Source organism: Triticum dicoccoides, chromosome 3B, assembly GCF_002162155.2.
Source record: "Triticum dicoccoides isolate Atlit2015 ecotype Zavitan chromosome 3B, WEW_v2.0, whole genome shotgun sequence".
Lineage (NCBI taxonomy): Eukaryota > Viridiplantae > Streptophyta > Magnoliopsida > Poales > Poaceae > Triticum > Triticum dicoccoides.
The window spans coordinates 461,036,598-461,063,060 of record NC_041385.1 but is presented as its reverse complement, the minus strand read 5'-3'; the positions used below and the strand labels follow the sequence as shown (position 1 = coordinate 461,063,060).

General features: G+C 46.6%; 1 protein-coding gene, 1 long non-coding RNA gene and 1 pseudogene across 4 annotated transcripts; 1 reads left to right on the top strand and 2 right to left on the bottom strand.

Annotated features, from left to right (window-relative positions):
- Window positions 1-10,865: 10,865 nt before the first annotated feature.
- On the bottom strand, window positions 10,866-12,470 carry LOC119281391. 3 transcript variants are annotated; one of them, XM_037561908.1, is made up of 2 exons: window positions 11,786-12,470; window positions 10,866-11,260 (listed from the first exon to the last, which is right to left on the bottom strand). In XM_037561908.1, exons 1-2 carry the CDS (start codon window positions 12,464-12,466, stop codon window positions 11,258-11,260), a joined length of 684 nt encoding a protein of 227 aa, XP_037417805.1. In that variant the 5' UTR covers window positions 12,467-12,470; the 3' UTR covers window positions 10,866-11,257. The 3 variants fall into 3 exon arrangements, with proteins under 3 accessions (XP_037417805.1, XP_037417803.1, XP_037417804.1); XM_037561906.1 differs by having other exon boundaries at window positions 10,866-11,257; XM_037561907.1 differs by having other exon boundaries at window positions 10,866-11,244.
- Window positions 12,471-14,946: 2,476 nt separating this feature from the next.
- LOC119276522 lies at window positions 14,947-17,652 on the bottom strand (annotated as a pseudogene).
- Window positions 17,653-20,227: 2,575 nt separating this feature from the next.
- On the top strand, window positions 20,228-26,014 carry LOC119276521. Its single transcript, XR_005136649.1, has 4 exons — window positions 20,228-20,679; window positions 20,752-20,810; window positions 20,909-21,047; window positions 25,462-26,014. It is a non-coding gene; the product is annotated as an uncharacterized LOC119276521 (long non-coding RNA).
- The last annotated feature ends 449 nt before the right edge of the window (window positions 26,015-26,463 follow it).

Below are 26,463 nucleotides of genomic sequence, written 5' to 3'. Positions count from 1 at the left end.
GACCCTCACACAGCGGAGATAAAGCACTGCAGAAGCGTGGCGACTTGAAGATCGATCGGATCCTCAATTGCGGCTCGGAGCTTTGGCAAGTTGGCGGAGACCGCGTCGGAGCGGCAGGCGTTGAAGCGTGCCACATCAGTAGCGGGCCGACGGTAAGCAGGCAGGGCAAAGCCTGACACAAGAGCTGATGCGGCAGCTTGGCCGCGGAAGCGAACAGGGCGGGTCGAGGTAAGGTGAACACGGCGAGCTTGACTTAGAAGCGGCGTGACCCAGGATTTGACCCGGTTTAGAGGCTGCAGGACCGAGCTCGGCTGTGGCGAGCGGTAGGTGGCTCGGAGGCGCGTCTCGGGTGCGGACGTGACCGCGACTCGGAGCAAATCTGAGCGGAGGCAAGGCCGGAGAAGCGGCCACGACGACGAGGCGGCAGGGGCTTCGAGGCCTGCTCCGGCGAGGTCGCGGAACGGATTGGAGGTCTGGCGAGGCCGTGGCACAATGGTAGCTGCGGACGCGACGAGGACAGTTGAAGTGAAGAGGCCGATCATAGCAGCCCGCAGAGGAAACGGCGCTCGAAGCGACGGCTCTGGACGGAGGCGGCGCTCAAAAGCAGCTCAGGATGGAGGCGGTGACTTGGAGCCTCTCCGGTGAGGGGTCGGCGACCTGGAGGTAAGCCTACAGCGAGGGGAGCCACGGTAGCTCTGCGGAAGCGATTCAGAGGTGTTGAGGCGGCTCGGTGAAGACGGCGAGACGAGGCCCGACAGCGGCTTGGCCAGGCCGATTTGATGTGGGTGCGATGAGATTAACCACAGCGACTTTAGGAGGCCCCAGCGAGGCGGAGCAAGGCTCAGAGTGTTACGACGCAGGGCCGGCTTAGAGCATCGGGATAGTGGAAGCACGACCGGCGACCCGTCAGGGCGGCTCGGCGGCGACGGTGGTTTAACGGAGGCGATTTGACGGCTCAGAAAGAAGCCAGCGGAAGCGATTCCGCGACTCGTCATGGCGGGCCGGCCCTCAGGTGGAGGCGGCTTGTGGCTCGGAACAACGCGCGGCCATGGCGACTTGGAGGTGACTGCTCGGGGGCGCCGGTTTAAGGCAACGAGGCCGGGTCATGGAGGCCGCTCTAGATGTGGTCATGGAGGCGGAGCAAGGGTGCTCCGGCGGGTCAAAGAGGTGCCTTCGCGGCGGTGCCGGGTTGGAGAGGCATGGTGTAGTGGCGCTGGCAGCTCAACCGCGTTGGAGACCCGGCGGCCGTGGCCGGTTTAATGCGGCCGGCGTGGAGGAGGACCCGCGAGGCGAGTCAACATGCAGCGTCGACGGAGATCGGGCCGTAGATGCGTAAACCGCCAGACGGGTCAATTGAGGAGTGATGGACCCAGCGGCGAGGTGGAGTCAGCCCGCGGGTGCAGCGAGTCTGTTCCAGGTCGGCCCGCAGACGGGACTGACCGGCGAGGCGGTGATTTGCCGTGCGAGGAAGTGGCCGGTTAAACGGAGGAGTCCAAGTCCATGGATAACTCGCTCCTGGGTCGTGGTTGATGCAAACAATGACTTATCGTGCCATGGTCGTGATTGCAGCAGCGTGGCGTGAAGACGATGATGCAACTGCGATTTGACGGGGCCGGCTCAGTAAGGCAGCTTGAGCGGAGGAGTGAACCGGCAGCAGATCTCGGACAGCAGCACCATCGAGCCGGCGAAGCCGTTTGTTGCAGAAGACACATGACCGGGTCAGCGGCGGGTCTCGCAGGAGCTCCACCAGAAGTGGTCAACGAGGTGGCCGGTGACTATCTGCCAGCTTCAGTTCAGACGGACGGCACCCCAAGACCACGGTACAGGTCACACAGGGCGACGGATCGGAGGTGGGCTGCTCGACACAGCCGGGGCAGCTCATCAGATGGCGATTTAGATCAGAGCGGCGGGTCAGTAGCTTTGAGGCGGGTCATGGCAATGACTCAGGGTAAAAATCTCCTGACACTCGGCAACGGCGCCGGGTCATAACTAACCTGACCTCGTCTGCTTGAAGAACTATTCCATGATATTGACTTGTTTGAACCCAGTACGTAGCTTTGGTGATTTTTGTCAGCTGATCTGCTCTCGGATTCGATTTGTAAAAGCGGCAGCTCATCGCGCGGCAAAGAGTTCAAAGCAGAGACGAGGCGGGTCAACCCAGGCGTTGACTCCTCTGGGTCATAGAGGTTATGGAAAATCCCATCCTTCAGACCGGCGCCGACTTAGTAATAGCGGCGCTCCCCCATCGAATTTGACTCAGAAAATCTTGAATCGCACGGGGGCTCGCGGTGGCAGCGGGCCCTCTCGTGGAGATGTGATGAAGCGCCGACGGTTCACGGTCAACCAACCGGGTCAACTCTGTTGACAAACAATTTCTAATCTTAATCAAAGCTGATGTAGATCCTTTCAAAGCTGACTTTTTTCATCTGGAAATTTGGCAAACTTCTCAAAATCTTAATTGGGATCCCTCCAAGAACTCAACACCACCGTGCGCGAGCCCCACGATGGGTGCCAACTGTCGTGGAATTGTCAGGGCAGATGTACTTAGTGTCAGGACTTAGTCGCGAGACCAACGCATTTATGTGGTAGCTTGAGAGGGGTTGGGCGAAATCAAGAAACGCAACATAAAACAAGGATTTAGACAGCTTCGGGCCCCGGGAAACATCATCCAGTAATAACCCTACATGTTGTTTGTGTCTAGGTATGATCATGAGGGAGTCGCCGGTAAGCCGGCTCTTTGTGTCTAGCCCTAGAGATTGTTTCTTCTTGCCTGTCCCTCTTGGGGAGCCCTGCCCCTCCTTATATAAGTTGGAGGGGCGGGTTACATGTAGAGTCTATCTCGGACTAAGACTTAAACTATTCCGACTTCTCATCACGGGCTTCTTTAACGTCTTGGGCTTCTTACAATCTGGCTTACAATCTGACTTACGGTCTGACTTACGATCTGGCTTACGGTCTGGCTTACGATCTGACTTACCATCTGGCTTACCGTCTGGCTTAACGTCTGCCTGGTTACATGACTGTGCCTGCCGGGTTACATGACTATGTCTGCCGGGTTACATGATTGTGTCTGCCAGGTTAACCTGCTTAACTGTTCTCGCCGGCTTATAGTCTGTCGAGTCACCAATGAAACATCAAGTCCCAGCCGAGTCATATCTCCGACCGGGTTACACCGCGGGGTATATCCCCGACACCAAGTAAATATTAAAGGAGACTCAAACGTCTAAGGCTGGGATGCCCCGGAAAGCATCCCATCTTTTTTCAACAAGTATCGGTATGTTTTCGTCTTTGTTTCGTTCACGTGATATGTGTATATCTTGGAGCGCCTTTTGCTCTTAATTTTTACTTTTCTTTTATGCACCATGATGGTATGAGATAGTCCATGGTTGATTTATTGAATGCTCATTGCACTTCACTTATATCTTTTAAGTGTGGCTTTATAGAATGCTTCATGTGCTTCACTTATATCATTTGAAGTTTGGATTACCTGTTTCTCTTCACATAGAAAACCGTTGTTTGTAGATTGCTCTTTTGCTTCATTTATATTTGTTAGAGCATGATCTTTTTTAGAAAGAATTAAACTCTCATGCTTCACTTATATCTATTTAGGGAGTCAAAAGGAATTGGTCAATTGCATGGTTAGTCATAAAATCCTACATAAAACTTATGGATTACTGAATATGATATGTTTGATTCGTTGCAATAGTTTTGCGATATAGAGATGGTAATATGTGGGAGGTACTAGTAAACGGTTGTGGTTAGTAGGAATATTGGTGTTAAGGTTTGTGATTCCCGAAGCATGCATGTATAATCTCTCATTATGCTATGAAGTTGGAGCATGATTTATTATTGATTGTCTTCCTTATGAGTGGCGATCGGGAATGAGCGATGATCTTTTCCTACCAATATATCCGCCTAGGGGCATGCGTAGTAGTACTTTGCTTCGAGGGTTAATAAATTTTGCAATAAGTACATGGGTTCTTTATAACTAATGCAAGTCCATGGATTATATGCACTCTTACCTTTCCGCAATTTGCTAGCCTCTACGGTACCGTGCATTGCCCTTTCTCACCTCGAGAGTCGGTGCAAACTTCGCAGGTGCATCCAAACCCTATGATATGATACGCTCTATCACACATAAGCCTTATTATATCTTCCTGAAAACAGCCACCATACCTACCTATTATGGCCCTTCCATAGCCATTTCGAGATATATTGCCATGCAACTTTCACCGCTTCAGTTTTGATAACTTGAGCATTCATTGTCATATTGCTTTGCATGATCATATAGCTGACATAGCAGTTGTGGCTCAGCCACCGTTCATCGTTTTTCATACATGTTACGCTAGATCATTACACATCCTGGTACACTACCAGAGGCATTCATATAGAGTCATACTTTGTGTCGGTGCAACAAACCCTGGGTCCGTTGCCCAGACTATGCACATGCACGAGAACAAGATTACAGCACCAAGAACAGCGCAAGCAATCAGCTCCTCGAAGGACCAACATGCGGCACAAGGAGACTAAGACCAGCCAGAAAGCGGGATACCGCTAAGGAAGAAACCTCCCTTGCCGGGCAGGCGAGCCTGGCAAGGACGGGATCACCCCCGGAAGCAAACCTCCAGGTCGTCCCGACAGGCGTGCCGGGACTCGCGAGGGCAGAACCACCTCACCGAGCCACCTCACCACAACGCATGTCGTCGATCGGTGCGGTGTCAAGCTCCAAAGTGACTACGTGGCTGCTATTTGCCACATGGGGCCACTTCCTACAGAAAATGCCTCCAAATGACACCCGTCCTGCGACGTGTCGAGCGAGCAGGTGGGAAGCTGGCAGAATAGCCCGGCAAGGCCTGTCGGGCAAGCTATGATGTGACGTTAAGCGATGCATTTCATGAGCTCTGTCAAGCCTGCAGAGTTATATATGATAGCACAATTTGCTATCTAATCAGTACATAATGACTGATTTGCCACTTTGGTGACCCCTTTATCTATAAAAGGAGGCCCAAGGCAACCGTAGAAATGGTTGGTCGGTTGGCTGGCTTATCCACCCCCGCATACTCATACGCACGTAACCATTTTGCCTCGAGGCAACTCTGTCAGGCAAAGCGTGTTGCGCTCACCACCATTTTTCCACCATTATCCACCAAAGCAGGAGTAGGGTTTTACGCCTCATGGCGGCCTGAACCTGGGTAAAGACTGCACGTGTGATCTCTGTTGTGCTGCTCTACGCCCCTCTGCTCTTTGTGCAATGTGACATCCCCCCACCGAACCAGCAAGGGACTCTTGGTCCCATAGGTGGATGTGGTTTCCCGCGACATCTTTGGCGCGCCAGGTAGGGGGATCACTTGCGCGAACCTGAGAGCGTAAGCAGCGCGTCATCTTCATCGCCATCTTCACCATCTTGCGGCTCCGTCGACTATGGTGCCCAAAAAGAAGCCCGGTGCTACAGCTCACTCGTCCACCTCGAAGGCTCCGCCACTCGCGGCCGCCGATGCCGCAGGGGATGCGGAGGCCCACGAGGATGTGGGCGTTGCCGGGGACGCGGTCGACGCAGGCGGCGGCGTCACCACCTCCGCGACCGAAACAGGAGCGGGAGGCACCGGAGGAGAGCAACATCAGCAACACCCCAGGGGCCATGCTCAATAAGGTACGGGCGAAGAGGTTGCTCCAACTATACCTCTTCCTCTCGCCGAAGGGCACAACCGCAGTGGTGACACTCGGACTGGGGCGAATCGCCGCCCTCCAGCCGCCCCCGCCACGGGTGCAAACGCAGGGCGTGCACCTTCCCTAGGACGGGATGACCCAGTCGTTGTGCCCAATGGATTCGCTGGCCCTCAAGCGCCTTCACTGCGTCCCCGTGCCATCCAAGTGGCTGGCTCACAGCAGCGGGGCGCGACGCCGTCGCCGCTGGCACCGTCAGAAGCCGGGCGACAATACGATCTACATCATCATCGCCAATGCCGAGCACCGCTACGGAGGCTATGGCATGCGCCCAATTGCTGCTGAGGTTTCCACCGGCGGCCGATCGGATGGATGAGTAGAGAGCCACCATTCAGAGTCTGATTGGCTTCGCCGAGGCTGGGGGCTCACAGCGGGCTGGTCCGTCACGGCCTCCCCAAGCAACAACAACAGCTCGCGCTGCTGGCCGTACAGAAGGGGCCACCTCCATGGTGTAATCCCCACCGCGGGAACCAGCACGGGCGCGGTAGAATAAGAACTCGATGACGTCTCGATGGCCTCTTCTGACCCTCGAGCGTGTCCAGGCCAAGGGCAAGCACCGGAGGTCAGGCGGAGGGGAGACGTGTGCGTCATCATCTAGCAACGCCGCGACAACCATCACCGGACCAATGAGTGCGATAGTCCCGACGTCGACGAGTCTGCGCTCGAGGACGGCGGGTGCCTACCTTTCGAGGTTGGGTGCCCTGCCTTTACTCGTGAGGTGCAGCAAGTCCGTTGGCCATCTGCTCGTGCGTTCAAGCCAGAGATACCAGAGAAGTATGATGGAAGGCTGAACCCGACAGAGTTCTTCAGCGTCTACACCATCGCTGTTCAGGCTCCGGAGGAAGAGATGTGAAGGTGTTTGCCAACTACTTCCCTTTGGCACTCAAGTCCAACGCGAGGTCTTGGCTGATGCACCTATCAGAGAACTCCACTTCGTCATGGGCTGACCTATGCCATGAGTTCCTTGGCGCCTTCACAAGCGGCCATCAAGAACCAGGACGGCCCAGCGACTTGCAGCTTCTCCAGCAGAAAGAAGCAGGGACCCTCCGCAAGTACTTGCGGAGATTCAGCAGAGCTCACAGAAATATCCCAAATATCCATCCAGCGGCTGTGATAGTTGCCTTCCAGTTCAATGTGCGCAACCACAAGATTCGTTCCAAGATGAATGTGCGGTTGCCCAATACCGTGAAGGAGATTTACACCTTGGTGGACAAGTGTGCTCGGATGGAGGAGGGAAGGAGACTACCCGGAGAATAGGATTGCATCAACATCAACTCAGAGGATGACGATGAATCCACCAGTCAGAAGAAGAGCAAGAATCGCAACCAGAGGCGCAAGGATAAGGCAGTGATGATCGTCGAAGGATCGGGCACGCCCAGTACCGGCACGAAGGCCAAAGTCGAAGCCCCCGGCAAGGAGGTTGCCGTGTGCGCTGACTGCCGGGAGGCTGCGACTGCCGAGAAGGCTGGGAAAGGTGATGGCCCGTACTGCAAGATCCATCAGACCAAGGGTCACGATCTCCAAGAGTCATCAGGTTGAGCAGCTAGTCAAGAGGCAAAGAGCTGAGTATGAGAAGCGAGACAAGGAAAAAGGTCAGAATGGCGCTGGTGGTAAGGGCTGGGGCGGTGAAGCAAATCGTCCTGGCAAGGCCTTTCTGATCCAAGGAAAACCCGCCACGGGCCGAGAGAAGGAAGTTTGCAATGATGAGAGTGATGGAGGGGATGAAGAGGAAACCAGTGAGCAGGAGTTTCAGAAGGCCACTGACGCCCTGTGCATTGACGGGGGTGCATCTTTGCACTCCTCTCACCGCCAACTTAAACGGTGGGCGCGAGAGGTCAATGTCGTGGAGCCAGCAGCAAAGGCTCGGAAGCCGCTCAAATGGTCACGCACGTCCATTATCTTTGCGAACAGGACCATCCTGACCGCACCACCGCGGTAGGATGTCTACCATTGTTGGTCTCTCCAACAATTCGAAAGTCACAAAGATGTTGGTAGACGACGGGGCCGTGTTGAATCTGATTTCCCCAAAGGTTATCAGCAAGCTTCAGATAGCAGAGGAGGATCTGAAGGTCACAAGCACATTTCAAGGAGTTAATCCCGGCAGGAGTCATCCTAAGGGAAAGATCACGTTGCGAGTGACATTTGAGGGAGAATTGAACTATCAGACTAAGAAGGTCGTGTTTGGTGTGGTCGACCTCCCCCTGCCGTACAATGGGATTCTTGGACGCCCAGCTCTGGCAAAATTCATGGCAGCATCCCATTATGCCTACAACAGCCTGAAGATGCCAGGGCCGGTATGAGTCATTTCCATCCCGTCAGACGAGAAGGGCGCCATCATTTGCGTGGATAAGATGTACCTGGACGTAGTCGCGGCAAAGGCCACGGCAGCAACAGTTCCCGCCAAGGAAAGCAAAGGAAAGAAGAAGGATAGCAGGGACGCCATCAAGGAATCCAGGAAGCGTGCTTCTTCGGAGTGCGCTGCGCCTGTTGATGACTTGCCGGAGAGTTCCAATAGCAAGAGATCTAAGGTCGCGGCACCACATGTGAAGGAAGTCCCGGCAGGGCTGGCTGGCGTTGGTGGTACCTTCACCATCAGCGCCACCCTTGATGACAAATAGGAAACCGCGCTCGTTGCCTTCCTGCGGGCGAATATCGATGTGTTTGCCTGGCAACCATCCTATATCCCCGGTGTTCCCAGGGAGGTAATCAAGCACCACCTTGCTATCTGCCCACATGCCCGACTCGTCAAGCAGAAAGTTCGAAAGTAGGCCTTGGAGAGGCAGTAGTTCATTGTCGAAGAGATCAAGAAGCTTGAGGCAGCTGGTCTGGTCACAGGAGTACTGCATCCGACATGGTTGGCAAACCAAGTAGTTGTGCGTAAGGCTAACGGGAAATGGAGACTTTGCAGAGATTTCACAGATCTCAACAAGGCTTGCCCGAAGGACCCATTTCCTTTGTCGCGCATCGATCAGATCATCCTCGGCATAGAAGACCAATTCGGGGGCTACTGACGGTGTCCTGGATAAGGGGGTACTAACCTAGTCGGCCGTTTCTCCTGGGGTTGGGCCGATGAGCCTTCATTCATGATTAAGATGGACTCCGGAGGCCGTACGCGGGAGGCGTGATCAAGACTGCCTTTCCCGAAGACTTGGCGTATACTCCAAGATCTCTGTCGCCGCCTAGCTCCTAGCTACCGACCTTGTAACCCTAGATACCCTCCCTGGCGTGTATATAAGCCATAGGATTTAGCCCGTAGAGGACACATCAACGCAACATCATTCACCTAGCCCTAGAGTTAGACCACACATTACGACCTTGAGGTAAATCAACTCTATACTTGATACATCTTCATCAGTATAAACAAGAGCAGGACGTAGGGTTTTACCTTCATCAAGAGGGCCCGAACTTGGGTAAACATTGTCTCCTTCATTCCTGTTACCCTCGATTTGTGATCCACAGCTCGGGACCCCCTACCGCAAGGTCTGTCGGTTTTGACACTGACAGCTTCCAACTAGAAAAGTTTGTACCATCAAAATATAGACCTCTGCGGTGATAATTTTCCCTCACTAGACGACATACTCTCCTCGGTGGTTAAATCAAGGACGTCGATAACAACCGAACATTCGGTCTGGGAGCACCCCAGACCGAACGTTTCGTTCGGGATGGAAGGGGCATTGACCGAACAATTTGTTCGGGAGGAGAACGCCCCAGCCCGAACGCCCCACCCATCGGGCCTTACAGTCCTTTTTCTTGTGAAAAGAAAAACAAAAAATAAAGCCCATGTATGACTAGTAAAAAGCTCAGTTTTTCTGTGACTAATAAACACTAGTCTTTTGCACGGCAAAATTGCCATGGACTTTTGCCATTCTATGAAAGAAATTTCCATGTTCAAGTTTATGTTTTAAAAAATGGTACAAAAAAGGAATAAGTCATGGCAACCTACATCTCTACAGTACAAAAAGATGCCATCACTACGAAGTTTACAAAAAAAGAAAGAAGTTATGTTCGTAGATGTAAAAATTGTTTTGAAAGAACAAATTTATTCCTTGTACTATTAATGAACTAATGAACTAAAAGTTGTTTTGAAACTAATAAGTCATGGCAACTAAAAATTGTTTTTTCCATGTACTATTAATGAACTAAAGATATCGTACATGTAATCCCCATGGCAAAACAAATTTCAAAGAATCAAAACTTTTTGCCATGGAAAAAACAATTTTGAAAGAACAAACTTGTCGTGTTCTCAAACTAATGGTCATGACTCATGTCAAACATTCTTTGGATGGACATGGCAAAAAGACAAAATGAACCATGGCAAAAATGCATTTAGTTGCCATGAAAAAAAATACATTTATAAACAATACTGATTTTATATGCCATGGCAAGTTTGCCATGTTTTTGAACATCTTAGGTTGCCATGTTTTTGAACATCATTAGTTTCTCATGTTTTTGAATATTTTAAAATGCCATGGCAAATTTGCCATATTTTTTAACATCTACAAAGTTTGCCATATTTTTAAACATCTATAACTTTGCCATGGCAAGTTTGCATGTTTTTGAACATGTTAACTAAAAAAGTTTGCCATGGCATAAAATGGAGTAAAATTTGCCATGGCAAAAAAGGTTTAAATTAAAAAATGTCATGGTTACACAACTATATTTAAGATGCTACATAGTAAAATTTGCCATAATATTTAAACTAAAATTGCCATGGCAACTTAAACTAAAATTTACCATGTGAAATAAAAGTATTCTTGCCATGGCAAAAAATGGTGTTAAATTTGCCATGGCGAAAGTGAAGTAAAAATTTGCCATGACAAAAAATGGACTAATTTTACCATGGAATAAATTAAAAAATGTCATGGCTATACAAGTACTGCCGTGATACGTAAATTTGCCGTCATATTTAAAACAAAATTGCCATGCTCTTTAAAATAAATTTGTCATGGCAACATAAACTAAAAATTGTCGTGTGAATAAAAGCATTTTTGCCATGGCAACTTAAAGTAAAATTTGCCATGGCAACATAAACTAAAATTTGCCGTGTGAATAAAACTATTGAGTAAAATTTGCCAAACAAGGGCATGACAGAGGCTGTGGATGTTCTTAACATTTAGAAAAATAAATTAAAAAATAAAATATGTAACCAATGCCACCGCTTGAATTAATTTGTAAAATACATAGACTGTAAAATGTTGTGAAATCATTGACATGATTCTTAGAGACAAAAAAATTGTATGCTGATAATTTCAGGCATTCATGCATGTGTGGTTGGTAATTGTAGGCATTCACGTACAGGATGGTTCGGAAGCATTTAGAGGGAAGCATTTCACCTTCAAAACCTATTTCCTGACGCTGCGCGGTCCTGATCCAGAGGAGCAGCGCCTCACACACCCGAGCCTCGTGCAGCTCGTCTCCCTTGAGCTCGCACCCGAGCTTCGTGCAGCCTTCCACGCGCGGCCCTCCGAGCTCGTTGCCTGCCATCGACTGGACCTAGCCAAGCATCGCGCCCGCCGCCCCCTGTGATGTATACCTACTTTTGAGCAATTCATAGTGAAAACCATAATCTGAGAAAAATCATAGTAGAAGTGAATATCAATTTCCCATGGCCTGAAAAAATTCATAGCAAAAATGAGGCAAATTTGTCATGGCAACTATTTACTAAAACAAAAGATGGTAGCTAAAATTTGTTGATGCCAAAAAATTGATGACAATTTGCTAAGTTGCTACACAAGTACAAAATGCAGCAGCAACCAAACTAGTCAATCAAAAAATACAAAACTCAAACATACTTTTAAACCATGGTGATAGATTCACGTTTACACAAAAGTTACCATGGCAATAAAGATGAATTTGCCATCGTTTATGGACATCATGAACACGGACAGAGATAAAATTGTCGTGATGGTGTGCAACTATTACAAAGATTTCTAAAAAATTGCCGTGATGATGTGTGAACTCGGTACTCATAGCAACTTAGTCCAATCACCAAAGCAAAACACTGCATATGATATAGAGGGAAAACAGAAGCAATCACAAAAAACGGAGATAGCATGCATACCACAGGAGCAGCCGCAGCTTCTGTTCGCTCGACTGTGTGGGAATCAGAAGACGAAGCCGCCAACCTCTCAAGATCATGTCCGAGCAGCAGCTCCTCCTCTAGCACGCCGCCTACGCGAGCACTATCAGCTCCTCCGGTGGAGGGCACTGGCCCATTGACTGCAGTCAACTGTCGATGCACGAAACCACGACAGTCCCGGCGCGTCATGCTTGTGCGAGGCAAAAACGGTGGAGATGGAGCTCCAGGACGAAATCCGCGGTGTAGCCGGCCGTCGCGAGCAGCGCCGCGCGCACCTGCAACCCCGCCATGGTTGTCGCTTGTTGGATCGCCGCCGGAGCCGAAGGAGACTCCTCTCGCACGGCGACCAAGGGGATCGCCGCCGGAGCCTAAGGGGGCTCCTCTCGCAACGGTGACGATGGGGATCACCGCCGGCGCCGCAGATGCAGTGCATGAGCTCCTCCTCTCCTCGCATGGCGACGAATGGGAACGCCGCCGGCCATTACGCGCAGCCGCCGCACACCGCGGTGACCCCTCCAAGGCTACCGGCTGTTGGACCCAGCTCAGCTGCCTCCACCGCTGGCAACAGGGCCAGCCATCGCCGGAGAACCGCCTGGGATGGAGAGGAATGATTCGGACGCGGGTTGTGTGTGGGGAAGGAAGAGGATGAGGGGATAGCGACATGAGTGAGAAGAAGGTGAGTGGTGCGTGTGGGTCGTTCGCGACAATTTCTGTTTTCCCCGAACGATGTTGCTCGCTGACGTGGCTCGGGTCCACTGCTTTAAGATCTGTAATCAAATCCAGCGGTGGAAAGGACATTCGGACCCAAATTCTAAAATACCGTTCATTCGGGAGTTATTGATTCCGTAAATCAATGCAATGCAAACCAAACCTCTGATACCAAGTAGGTCTACGGGGATTAGACTACTTGACCAAGTAAAAATCTAGCATTTTCCAAATTTTATTTCTTGGTAGATTTTAGCAATTCACACAAGTCAAGTAACACCCTACACATGCAAGTCTAGATAGTAGGTAGTGGAAAGTAAAGACTTTGCATATGAATGTAAAAGCGGGGGATTGGATAAATCAAACGCAATGAAGACACGAAGATTTTTGGCATGGTTTCCATAGGTGGTGCTATCGTACATTCATGTTGACGGAGACTTCGACCCACGGATGGTAACGGATGCACGAGTCCACTGAGGTCTCCACCCACTAAGGATCCACAAAAAGCAACTTTGTCTATGCCATCATGGCTTACGCCCACGAAGGACTAGACTGACTCGGATAAATCTTCACGAAGTAGGCGATCTCCTTGCCCTTACAAACTCTTTGGTTCAACTCCACAAGCTTTGGAGGTTCCCAAGTGACACCTAACCAATCTAGAAGACACCACCCTCCAAAAGGTAATAGATGTTGTTATTAATGATGAACTCCTTGCTCTTGTGCTTCAAAAGATAGTCTCCTCAACACTCAAACACTCTGTCACAGATTTGGCTTGGTGGTGGGAAAAGGATTGGAGTGGACGTCAAATTGAGGGGGGCTAGAAATTAAGGATCAAATGGTTGGAGTGGAATCCGTTGATCTCAACACAAGTGTGAGTGGTTCTTTCTCAGAAAAACGATACGAAAGTGGTAGCTTCGTCCAGGTTGCCCTCTCTCAGAGTAGGTGGTGTGGGTGGGGTATATATAACCATCGCAAAAAATCCAACGGTTACACACCTTTATGCACAGCTGGGTGGGACTAGGTGAAACTACTCGGTGAGACTGACTAGCGTAAAAGGTTTGAACTTTAGGCATTTTGATGAGCCCAGATGAAACAACTTGGATGGACTTATTGATGATGACCTAAGCAGTTTTCACACTTCGGTGACACCGATCGAATCGACTTGAAAATTCCGAGATAGACCAAGTCGCTAGGGTTTAGGCAGTGCCTCTATCAAATGTATCTCGATGGGTCCGGATAGAATTGTTTCGAACCGAGATTAACTTTGATGTTTTGGTCAGATAAAAATGTGAGGGTGTGGTTGAGGGTTTTTAAAGCAATATCTCTAAGCACTTGAGCAAATGACTCATGATCAAAATTCCATCCCCTTTTAATACTATTGGCTTTCCTTTGCATTTTGAGGGCTCCATAATCACATCTCATTGCCATACCTAATTAAGCTTTCCTGAAATATTCTTTGAATAAGCATCAGTTCAATGATGATGTATATGTTGTTATGAATTACCAAAACAATCCAGGGATTACTTGCACTTTCAGCTTGTGTCAGGCCTAGACCCTTAAAGTTGTGACACTGACACTCCACGGCTTGGTGTTTGCAGTTGTCAGGCCTAGACCCTTAAAGTTGTGACACTAGACCCTTAAAGTTGTGACACTGACACTCCACGGCTTGGTGTTTGCAGTTGTCAGGCCTAGACCCTTAAAGTTGTGACACTGACACTCCACGGCTAGGTGTTTGCAGTGGTGGAACCATGTCTGTGCTTTAGGATAAAAAAAAATGAGTATCTTAACGGCAAAAGTATGAACTTTCTTTAGAGTGTGTACTAGTTTATTATAGCAGTATTTGAATGAAACCAATACTAAGACGAAATGTGGAAGGTTGAAGATTTTTTATATATAAATCTTCTCTAACACAGTACAGACGCAAGCGCTCATGTACACGCGCATTCACCCACCCCTATGAACGCACGTATGCAAACCCTACACTTACACTTACCTCTGAAAGACTGAACCGGCATATCATCTTAAAATTTACAAAGTCACTATAGGCACATCATCATCGACGGGAACGTCTTCCTTCACTGAAAGCGCATCACCAGAAATTCTGAAATAAATCCAAGAATAAATGCGCGCACCAGGATTTGAACTCGGACTGGGAATACCAGTCCCTCTAACCATCCAACCACAGGTTGGTTCGCTTTTTATATAAATCTTGTGTGTGAGCTATACCATGATATTTCCTAAAATGGAAGTTTTCAGAATTTGAGTGCAATTATTTATATTTTGACTCATAATAAGCGCATTGTTTTACCTTTTTGGCAACATACAAACTCAATTTTGTACTTGTGTGCATTCCACTTAAATTCACATATGTTGATTTCAGACGTGCGTGCACGTGCATCAGTGTCTCTAAATTGGATCGCCTAGGCGTGCCGTCCATATTAGCCCATAGACCACTATGATTAGGAATCAAGAGATTAAGTATAAACCCTTACATGGAAAGAGAAACAAACTTGATTCCATTGTTCATCACGCAGCTCATTGAGCCACTGTCATCAAGAGAGCAAACAGCAGAAATTGTCTAGTTCCAGCCCGGTCGAATTTACTTGGCAAAACCAGATTCTCATCATGCATGTTTCATTCATCAAATCTACAGGATTCGTAACTGAAACTCCCACCAGAAATACAGCTTGGCCTTGCCACCGACTTGATCGTCATCACTCTACTCCCCTGAGAAGCAGCAAAACAAGGAGCCAGTCAAAAGCTTGTTTACAGAGACTGCCAAGCCAGTAGTACAGTCTAGAAGACTAAGCCATCAAGGCAAAAACAAACAATTACCCCTAATGATTGGTAAACAACCCCACATGCCACCCTGAAAGTTAATTACACTATGAATAGTTCAGAAACTTTAAATTAACCAAACAACGTCCTTACCACTTAATCAATTCTATTCACCAGTCATATCAAGAGAATGGTATCACGTATACTTAAAAGAGTGTAACTAAATGTCAAAAACAACAAATACCAACCATGGCCAAGACATCAAGTGACACATACTCCACAGACATGAAAATATACCCATGGTAATAGTTACAGTCAAATAATAGAAGCAGGATTTCAGGAAAGCTACCATCAGGGCTTCTTGTTGCAGGCTCTCAAGCACAAGTTGGTGAGGATGGTTAAATAGTCACATAAATTTTACTATAAAATAAATAAACAATGCCAATTGATATTTTCAAAGCTTCCTAAACAAACATATCAAAATATTGTCCAACTTGGATCATTACAGATGCCTTCAGCATAACAAAAGTTCTTCAATAGGTAGTCAAAAGGGCATATTGACATTTTTCTGGTGAGGCATGATAAATGCAAACCAATTAATTAAACACATGATGGCCTGGATATATAATAATATGTGGGCATAAAAAAACTAACATGTGCCACTGGTGTTAGAGCAAAGAAGTGAAAAGAAAGAAAGAAATCTAGCCATTGTGCGCTGTTAAATCATATTAGCAGTGATCATGTACGGCAAACAGTAATACAAGATAAGTACAGGGCTCATTTTAGCTTCTTATGCACAAGCATAGAACTCCGTATCAAATATGCCTATACTCGCTAAAGAATTTTCCAAGCCCTTTCCCAAAAAGATTTACAGTATTAATTTAGGCAGCACATGTGGACATTTGTCGGCAAATAAAAAAAAAGTTCAAATGTAGTAGCTTACAAAAGTTCAGGTGTCCAAAGTTTTAATCAAGCTTTTGTTCATTTGTTTGAACAAATAACAAACAAGTCGATGTGTATGATCAATACTGCCTTATGGTACAAGGCCATTTAGTATAACCTATCGTACTGTGCAACTAGGGATGCAATCCAAGGGTGCTAATAAGGAGCAGAAGTGACCAAAAGAAAAGTTAGCGAGTGCTGAGACAAAGTAAATTATGGGAGAACTGTTGTGCTTACATGGTTAATGCAGCAACCACCGGCGAAGGATAAGCCAAATGACTTAATGTGTTTTCTAGATTGAAAATCTGCTTCTGCTGCTTTGCTATGACAACCGAATTGCTGCCAGAAACAACCCCCTCCACCTCCACCTCGTAGTAGGTGCGACGAACAATTTTGCTTTGTCCAGCTTGGCATCTGGACCGGGATCAATGGATCGAATGTCGAAAGAGGAGAATCTACCCTTCCCCATGGAGCACAGCAGCTGGCCCGGGACAATGCCATTTGATATCACCGGCAACTCTACAATTGATAGCTCTGTTTTGCCCGTGCCTGAAGTTCCTGGCCGGAAGACCTTAATGTAGTACACTGCAGCTGCGCCTCCCTTCTCTTTGGAGGGGGCAACGAAGCGGTGACCTCCGAGAGGAACCGCCTGGCCGCTGAAAGGCAGGTTCTTGCCGTCGACCATCTCCCATTGCTCGGCGTCCACGTCGAAGGAGCAAGTACCTGTACCCTTTTCTTGTTGCACAGAGAGCAGGATGTGAGAGCCAACAACCGCATAGGAGGAGACGCGAACCTCGATCCGGTCGCGGTACTCCAGCGGGTTGATGCGACAGGGGAAGATGGGCGGTGGCGGCAGTCCACGCCACCCGAGATCATCCCCGATGTCGCTGAGGTCGAGGACATGGAACCAGGGCATGAAGTCCCGCCCCGGCACGACGGAGGGGCGGCGGGATAGGGCGTAGAGCTTGCAGCCGTGCGTGATCAGGACGGGATGCATCTTTGAGTAGACGAGGCGGGGGAGGCTGTGCTCGGTGGAGGACTTAGGGTCGTAGAGGGTGGTTCGATCCAGGCCGAGGCCCACGATTCGGGGACCGTACGGCGTCCCCACCGCCGTGAAGGACATTCCGCTTCTGCTGGATCGCAGGCGGCGTGAGGCGCCGCCCGCGGCGATCTCGATGACGGAGTGGGTGGGCTCCTCGTCCCCGTGCTCCACCACCAGGTATATCGGCTGCTTCGCCGAGGTAGTCTCGCTAGGCTCAGAAGATGCCTTCTCCTTCTTCTCCTTCCGTGAGCGAGCGACAGTAATCGCCCCCGCACCGTGCTTATTCGCCCTTCTCCTCTTCTTGAGCTGCGTCATCGGCATCTTTCCTTGGATGCAAATCAGCAAGTAATCCTCCTCTATTTTTCTGCGGCGAACGGGGGAATGAAGAACAGGCCGCGGGCGGCGGCGGCTATATATATGATACACGAATAAGAGAAACCCTAGCTAGCTTCTCGCCTGTTCAGGCCGGCCGGGAACCTGGGCCTAGCCCATATGTGGCGCACCCCGTGGGCCGGTCCGTTACTGGTTTCGGCGATTGTTTTTCCTTTTTTGCGGGTTTTTTTCTTCCTTCAAGCGGTTGCTCCACTACTATTTACAACTACGAGAACCCCTGCTACGGGCAAAAGCCGGATGACCATGCATTGCCATGAAATAATAGAAATATACATATTTATCAAATTATTATTTTAATTCAGAAATACGTGTTAAGCATGGTGGCATCTGGTTTCATTAAATAGCGACAAATTCAAACTCTCTTCGGCTTCTTTCTTTCTCGGCAGTCTTGGTCTCTCCTAAACCAGAAAATTGCCTGTCACCAAAGAACATATATCATCCATTATTAAATTGGATCAATATCACTCAACATCACACGTCCATGTGTGTCATTATTACTAGGTACACAAAACATGACAATTCCTTATAATGAGCCTTTTGATTTCAGCAATAATAGCACAAAAGAAGAGATCCAACTTCCGAGAGTGTTCTTTATCAATAGCATGACCATTCCATTCTTCGTAGCAACAATCAGCCTGAAAAACCACTGCAAATTGTTTAACTTCATGTCCAATATTACGCCCAAACTAGTAGAATGACCGTGCGTTGCCACGGGCTTTTGAAATATATTTTGCTGGAGTTATATAAAGACAATGCAGGTTAGATTTCACATGTAGAGAAAATAACATGAGCACGATTGGGTAATAACTGAAGTACACTTCAGTTGCAATGTAAATTGATAATAAAAAAAGCAAATTCACGATGTATACATATAAAGCGATGATCCAACTAAAAAACTATTACAAATTAAGATCCACTTGATGCTCTTAAGAAATTCTCACTCAATATCAGGAAAGTTGCCTTTAGTTTCATTCGCGCGATGTTTGAGCAAGTATAACAAAAATGATTTCCTCAACTCACACCCATCCTACAAGCGAAATGTGTAGTTAGCACGAATAATTCACGTGAAAGGTCTTAAAACGTGTAAAGGAGAATACTCACTGTGCAAACCGGCTTCACTAGTTATTTACCGTCTTGCCAAAGCATAAAATGAAAAAAAATAGGTCCACCACGAGCATGCCGCCGCCACATCATCCTTGCTTGAACAGACTGGATTCCAAATTCATCCCCAACCATAGGACCAATCACCTGATCGGAGTAGGATCTGAGGAAATTTTATTCAGCGCCACCATCGCCGCCGAAGCAAGACGATGAGCAGCCTAAAAACTAAGCTACTTTGATTTAAAACTATCCACACGTGTTGATCCGGTGACCCCCCTCACCACCGACGACCGAGGTCGTTAGCGGAGGGGAGCCGCCGAAGAACGGCGGCAGGGAAACTCCCTCGGTGCGCTTGGGAGATCGCCTCTTCGTTTGATAGGAAGAAAGAGCGATACACGTTTTTGCTACGAAAATAAATGTTGCCATCTAGATATAATGAAATTTTAGCCGGGTTGCTTTATTCCGAGTGCTTTTTTGTCAGTCGATATTTTCAAACCGACATCCGAATCCACCAGTTTTTATTGGGCAATGCCCGATTTCAACTAAGTGAGATGCCGAGTGTGTTGTCGTAGAGTTAGTGGCACCCTAATTTTAATAAATTGTACGCTCAGCTCTAAATCACGTGTTGATGGTTAGTCTTGGGAATCTCTACATTTTGTGGTATGGTATATTGCGACCATAAAAAAAGTTGCATTTCTCTAGGAGCAAACAACCGATTTTCCTTTATTATATAAAAATAGTCGGTTATCTGTAATTTCTTTAATACCTTTAATTTGTTTATATAGACTAATAGAAATTGTCTGACACAAGATAAACACATGCAAGAAGTCCAACATAAACCAAGTATATTCTGTTTCTTCTCTCAAATTTGTGTTTATTTGTATGACCCATATTACACACACACACACACATACACACACACATATATATATAAGGTCGCGCTATTCGTCATCCTGAGTGAGAAATAGTTATTCTTCACCCCCTCTCTATTTTGACATCATCAATGCACCGTATTTGTACGTTTCATAAATTTTATCTTACTTCATACATAAAAAGAGAACGTAAGAAAGTATGTACTTGCCGTAAAAAATATTTTATGTTACATAAAATTACGAAAGTAAAAACAGAGTGTAAAACATACATAAAATGTGATTTTTCTGGTCTTATAATATATATTTTTGTTTTTTTAATACCAAATTTTACATATTGAATCAATATGCATGTAACTATTTATATTCTAAACGTAATTTATTTGGGAATCGATCGTAAGATTACCTCCGGTGAAGAATAACTTATTCTGCACCCTGGGTGATGCATATGTTACTTAATTTATTCCTATTATACCTCTCATATGCATGTTTACTTTTTGACAGGAAACGTTGCTTCCCTAAAAAATAGAGATAGGAAACGTTGTCGATCCATCTTACTCTCCCACACAGCCGCATAGCTGGACGCAATACTCTCTCGTCCCCTTCCTAGAAAAAAACTAGTCTACTGTTCCCCTCACTCTCTCCACTTCCCATCCAAATCCTGATCTCGCCGGTGTCAACCCCCCTCCCTCCCACCACCCTCGCCCCCACAGCCGCCACAACCGGCGACCTCGTCTCTCACAGCGAGCCCCTGTCATCCCCTTCCCTCTCCTCATCACGCCAAGGTCGTCGTGAAGGGGGAGATCGAGTGACCAGGCGGTGGCTAGATCCGACCACAAACGGCGACCAACATCACGCCAAGGTCGCCAGCGCCATCGTCGAAGGGTGGGCTTCTTCTACCTCGACGGACGTGCTCGCGCGCGAGGAAAGGAGAGGAGAGGGGGTCTTTTGCTTCTTCCTCGCTCAGCGCCCCTCTCATCACACCATGGATCGACCTTCCTCTGCTCACACACACGCCATGGACCGAGCTCGCTCCCCTCCTCAAGGTCATCTCTTCACCCATCTCCTTTGGATTGCTGCACCGCTAATCCTCACTTTCTCTCCCCCTTTCCTCCCAGATCGAGACCTCCATGTGCTTCTGCTCGGCCGCGTCCTCTCCACCTCAACATCTCCTCGGGTAAGCAGCAGCACCCCCATGGCCATTTCAGTTTTCATAGGATTTTGTGTGTGTGCTGATGATGCCTTCTCTTATCCATTATCGTCGATCCTCAATAGGGAAGAACAAGTGACACCGTCGATCCGAAGCTCATGCCAGGGGGAGGGATCCCCTCACTGCCTTCTAATTCAAGTTAGTAGCCAATATTTTCAATGGCGGCGGCGGTTGTATGTGGCGTCGACTACAACCTCCTCTCCGGTGAGTCCATCTCCTACCTCTGGATCCCTCTCTTGTGCGGTTGTAGTACCTTGCTTTGTTTCATGGCCATGGGTAATTTGTTTGTGCTTGTTCAGTTGTTGGGCATGTGTGTTGCAGTCCACTTTGATACTATCATGGGATAATGTACTGGTAATAGGAAGATTTTACTCTCGTGTCATGGAATAGACTATTCGTATGTACCATGACGTCCAGCTTACAAGTTTGTTGGAGTAGTTTTTCTGCTGGAGTAGAAAAAAGCACGACATCCCTGTGACTCAGATCTTAGGGGATGGACTGAAGGTAGTATAAAACACCCAGGAGTACTGTAATTTTTTGATAGCTGAAACAGGGAGTATAGATCATACATGGAGTACAATATAGATGAGTATAAACATGATTAAATGGGTTACAGTAGGTGGGTAAATTTACATGATTAAACAAGATTAAATGATTTACAGTACTCCATGATTAAACATGATCATAGGAGTAGGTGAGTACAAATGGAGTATAAAAATAACATCTGAAAGTTTAGGAGTATGTGTTTATGCATGTAGGGCTTGCACTTCTGTTTGTAGATGATGCATGCTGCTGTTGCTGCTACTTGAGTTTGGTTGTTAGAGTTTCCATTTTGTTGAGTTGTGCAGGATCTGATTCTTGTTTATTTGAAAACATATTCTAAAATTTTGTTCATAAACATTGTATTCTGGGTTGTAATTACTTCACTGATAAGATAGCGCTAGCATGCACTCTCATTAAGTTTATAATCTTATTACTAAGCAAAAAAACAAAATAACATAGATGATGTCTTGCGCATTGCCGCGAAAACCTCATTAAAACAAATGTATAAGCATGTAGTTAAAAACAAATAAAATTATTGGAAAAGGAACAAATGTAAGAGTGTTCTCAGTTTACTTTTCAAAATAATAAAATCTATGAAGTATGTGACAAAATTATGTATAAAAAGAACTTTGGAATTGAATTTAATACGACATCATTTCTTAACAAAAATATGAAGCATGAGTTCTATATTTGTAGTTATTCTAATTCAGTAAGATCGAGACTGATTAGCATGCTATAAACAAAGTGCACTACTTAAAATGCTATATTGTATAGTATCCGCTAACACTATCCTGTATATCATGTAGCTAACTAAAAAATGCATATGCCGAGGAATTAATTCATGGTTCAATGTTCATATAACTTTATCTGCAAGTACATATGTATACCTTTCATTTAATAGTCGCCTCCATAGGGGACTGATAGCAATCTAGAACTGAATTCTGCAAAGCATGATTAAGAAGTATCTGACAAATATAGACTGGACACGTGAAAACTCCAGTAACATGACATGGCCATTCATTAGAGATATGCATCTGGGCAAGGCATTGCGATGAATTCAGCGCATGGGGTCTTCCGCTTAGCTGCAAGGTCTGCGTTTGCTGAGCCCGCAATGCCTTCCTTTTATCCGGTGGTATGCTCTGCCTGCGTGCCCTTTGACGGGCGTTCATCTCTTGCCTCTGCTCAATTGGTATATTTTTACTCGCCGCCCTTCTACGAGCGTTCATCTCTAGCCTCTCCTTGGTTGTCAGATTTTGTCTCGCAACCCTTTGGCTCGCATTCCTATCTTCATTAGTTTTATTTTTCTAGACGCTCTTCGACGTGCATTCATTTCCTCTCTTTGCTTAGGTTTTAGGCTATCTCTCCTTGCTTTATCACGATTCCGTCTTCGTTGATTTTTGTCTTCTTTAACGCTTGCATTGGAAGCAATACGTTTAGCACCACTCGGTGTTCCTTGAGTTTTTGTAGGGTTTTCTGCATGGCCAGTGTGTAATTTGTTAAAATTCAAGACCCACATTTGAAGCAATATACCCAGCACATGGTTAGACTTAATAAATCTAGATGATGACCATACTTCAATTGTAAAACCGCCGTGTGAAAGGGTAAATACCATTTGATGTTCCCACATGCTCCCCTGGCTCAATTGCTATCATGGTACTGGATGCGGGAAGCATTGTAGCAAATTGGGTGGACGGTTCTGAAAGCACAAGTGCTCCCTAGGTGATTTTGGTAATTAGTGTCAACATATCTCTTGTTGGACTAACACCTTTACCTAGTATATTTCAGATAAGTTCAACAATGAAGTGGCATGGACTAAAGGATGTGGAATCCCTTCAAGATGCTAAGGACAAAGGATTGGCTCAAGCTTCAAGCTCAAGACTCTACATTTTATATTTTAGTGATCCAAGATCATATTGAGTCTATAGGAAAAGCCAATACTATCAAGGAGGGATGAGGTGTTGCTTAATGAGGTTCTTGCTTCATAGTGCTTAGTGATATGCTCCAAAACCCTCAACTACTTTTCCACATCCACATATGACCTAAACCTAAAGTCCAACTCGGCCCCACCGATTCTTTCTATCCGGCGCCACCGAGTTGAGATGTCATAGCCATTGCCACAAACCCTAGGCAAATCGGTCTCACTGATAGGGATCTCGGTCTCACTGAGATGGGATTGCAATCTCTCTGTGTATGTCCATTACCAAAATCGGTCTTACCGAGTTTGTGTAATCGGTCCTACCGAGAATGCAATGTAAACTCTCTGTTTCCCTTTCGTAACATTTCCGTCCCACCGAAATGAGCGAACCGGTTCCACCGAGTTTACCTGACCAACTCTCTGGTTAGCTTATTACCAAAATCGGTCTTACCGAGTTTGTGTAATTGGTCTCACCAAGATTACTTTATGTCGTAACCCTAACCATATTGGTCCTACCGAGTTGCATGTCGGTCCCACCGAAAACCCTAATGGTCACTAGGTTTACTGAATCGGTCAGACCGAGTTTCTTGATTCGGTCCCACCGAGATTGGTAAATTGTGTGTAACGTTTAGATTTTGTGTGGAGGCTATATATATCCCTCCACCTCCTCTTCATTCGTGGAGAGAGCCATTAGAACAAACCTATAGTTCCAACTTACCATTTCTGAGAGAGAACCACCTACTCATGTGTTGAGACCAAGATATTCCATTCCTACCATATGAATCTTGATCTCTAGCCTTCCCCAAGTTGCTTTCCACTCAAATCTTCTTTCCACAAAATCCAAATCCTGTGAGAGAGAGTTGAGTGTTGGGGAGACTATCATTTGAAGCACAAGAGCAAGGAGTTCATCATCAACACGCCATTTGTTACTTCATGGAGAGTGGTGTCTCCTAGATTGGCTAGGTGTCACTTGGGAGCCTCCGACAAGATTGTGGAGTTGAACCAAGGAGTTTGTAAGGGCAAGGAGATCGCCTACTTCGTGAAGATCTACCGCTAGTGAGGCAAGTCCTTCGTGGGCGACGACCATGGTGGGATAGACATGTTGCTTCTTCGTGGACCATTCTTGGGTGGAGCCCTCCGTGGACTCGCGCGGCCGTTACCCTTCGTGGGTTGAAGTCTCCATCAACGTGGATGTACGATAGCACCACCTATCGGAACCACGGCTCAAAAATCACCGTGTCTCCAAATTGCGTTTGAACACTCCAAACCCTTCCCTTTACATTCTTGCAAGTTGCATGCTTTACTTTTCGCTGCTCATATACTCTTTGCATGCTTGCTTGATATGTATTGTGTTTGTTAAACTTGTGCCTAAACTCCACTTAAACTTAGAGAAATTAAAAACTGCTACTTTTAGCACTTAGTGTCTAATCACGCCCCCCCCCTAGACACCTCTTCTCGATCCTCTCAGGTTCACATATGAACATTCCATATGGCTGTTCCACAACAACAGTTAAGATTACAAGATGGTCAACTATAGAGATTACACATCTTTTCCCCTTATCCTTCGACATCTTATAAGCAAATGTTGGATGGTTAATGATTAACGACCTTTGAACCTTCAGCACCGTGGTTCATAAACAAAGTAAAATAGTTGGTGCTATGATTTTAGGCAATAAAGATGTTATGAGAGAGAATTCAGACAAAAAGGGTAAAGTAAAATACTTTAGCAGTAAATGGTGAAGGGATAATGATTAAAGCCCTTTGAACCTTCAACACCATGGTTCATAAACAAATAAAAAGAAATAATAATAACCTACATAGCAGTTTCTCCTCCATGCACACATTATTGTCTTCATCAGACATGAATGGCTAAATTTAGTGAATTTCTACAAGTTTGCTTGGTGAGGTTGCATTCTTATTGCACAAGTTGAATGTTCCTTGAGACCACCCGAATTCATATGCAGGTGACTGTTGTGCTTCATTCTTGAAATTTATTCAAATTAAGACATGGCATAGTATTACTTGATAAGCAATTTCATGTAATTACAACCTATGTGGCCTATGAATTGCATAAACTATGATAATCGTTTTTAGTAGTAATTCGTCATGCATCGTCTTTTCTCTTTTGCAAACAAAATAAACTAATAATGCATATATCAGGACTGAAGATCCACAAGAAAGATGGCACATCATCGGAGAAACAGATGGCTTTGCCAAATGGTGAACTCACCTCCGAGCGATCAAGGCGAGGCTGGCAGGTCGATGATAAACTCATGTGACCTCCATGCAAGGATAGACCGTGATGGGCGTGGTTGACAATACACTCGCGATTGCTACTACAGGCGATCTCCCAGCAGGATGGCCCAATGATCTCTCGTCTGTGCTTGACGGTGAGCACTTGAGGCAGGGGTGTTCGTGAATGACCAACCCTATAACAGAAACGTACGTACTACTTAAATACGTACTTCTACCAAATATGGTGGAGATGTTTGAGGGCATTATCAATCTTGTCGGGCTTTCCATATCTTTGTGCCTGATGTTTAGTATGTAATAATTAGGCTAATTACTGTTAAGATCCTATGGTTTTTTCCATATATATTACTTGTGCACTACGAGGGTGGGAGGAAGGTGATACATCTTCAATGTATCTATAATTATGAAGTATTCATGCTATTATACTATCTGTTTTGGATGTTGAATGGGCTTTACTATACACTTCTATATTATTTTTGAGACTAACCTATTAACCGGAGGCCCAGCCCATATTGTTGTTTTCTGCCTATTTCAGTGTTTCGCAGAAAAGGAATATCAAACGGAGTCCAAACAAAATGAAACCTTTGGGGAGTTATTTTTGGAACGGAAGCAATCCAGGAGACTTGGAGTAGACGTCACGGAGGCAACGAGGAAGCCATGAGGCAGGGAGGCGCGCCCTACCCCCTAGGTGCGCCTCCCTGAAGGAAATATGCCCTAGAGGCAATAATAAAGTTATTATTTATTTCCTTATTTCATGATAAATGTTTATTATTCATGCTAGAATTGTATTAACCGAAAACATAATACATGTGTAATACATAGATAAACATAATGTCACTAGTATGCCTTTACTTGACTAGCTCGTGAATCAAAGATGGTTAAGTTTCCTAGCCATAGACATGAGTTGTC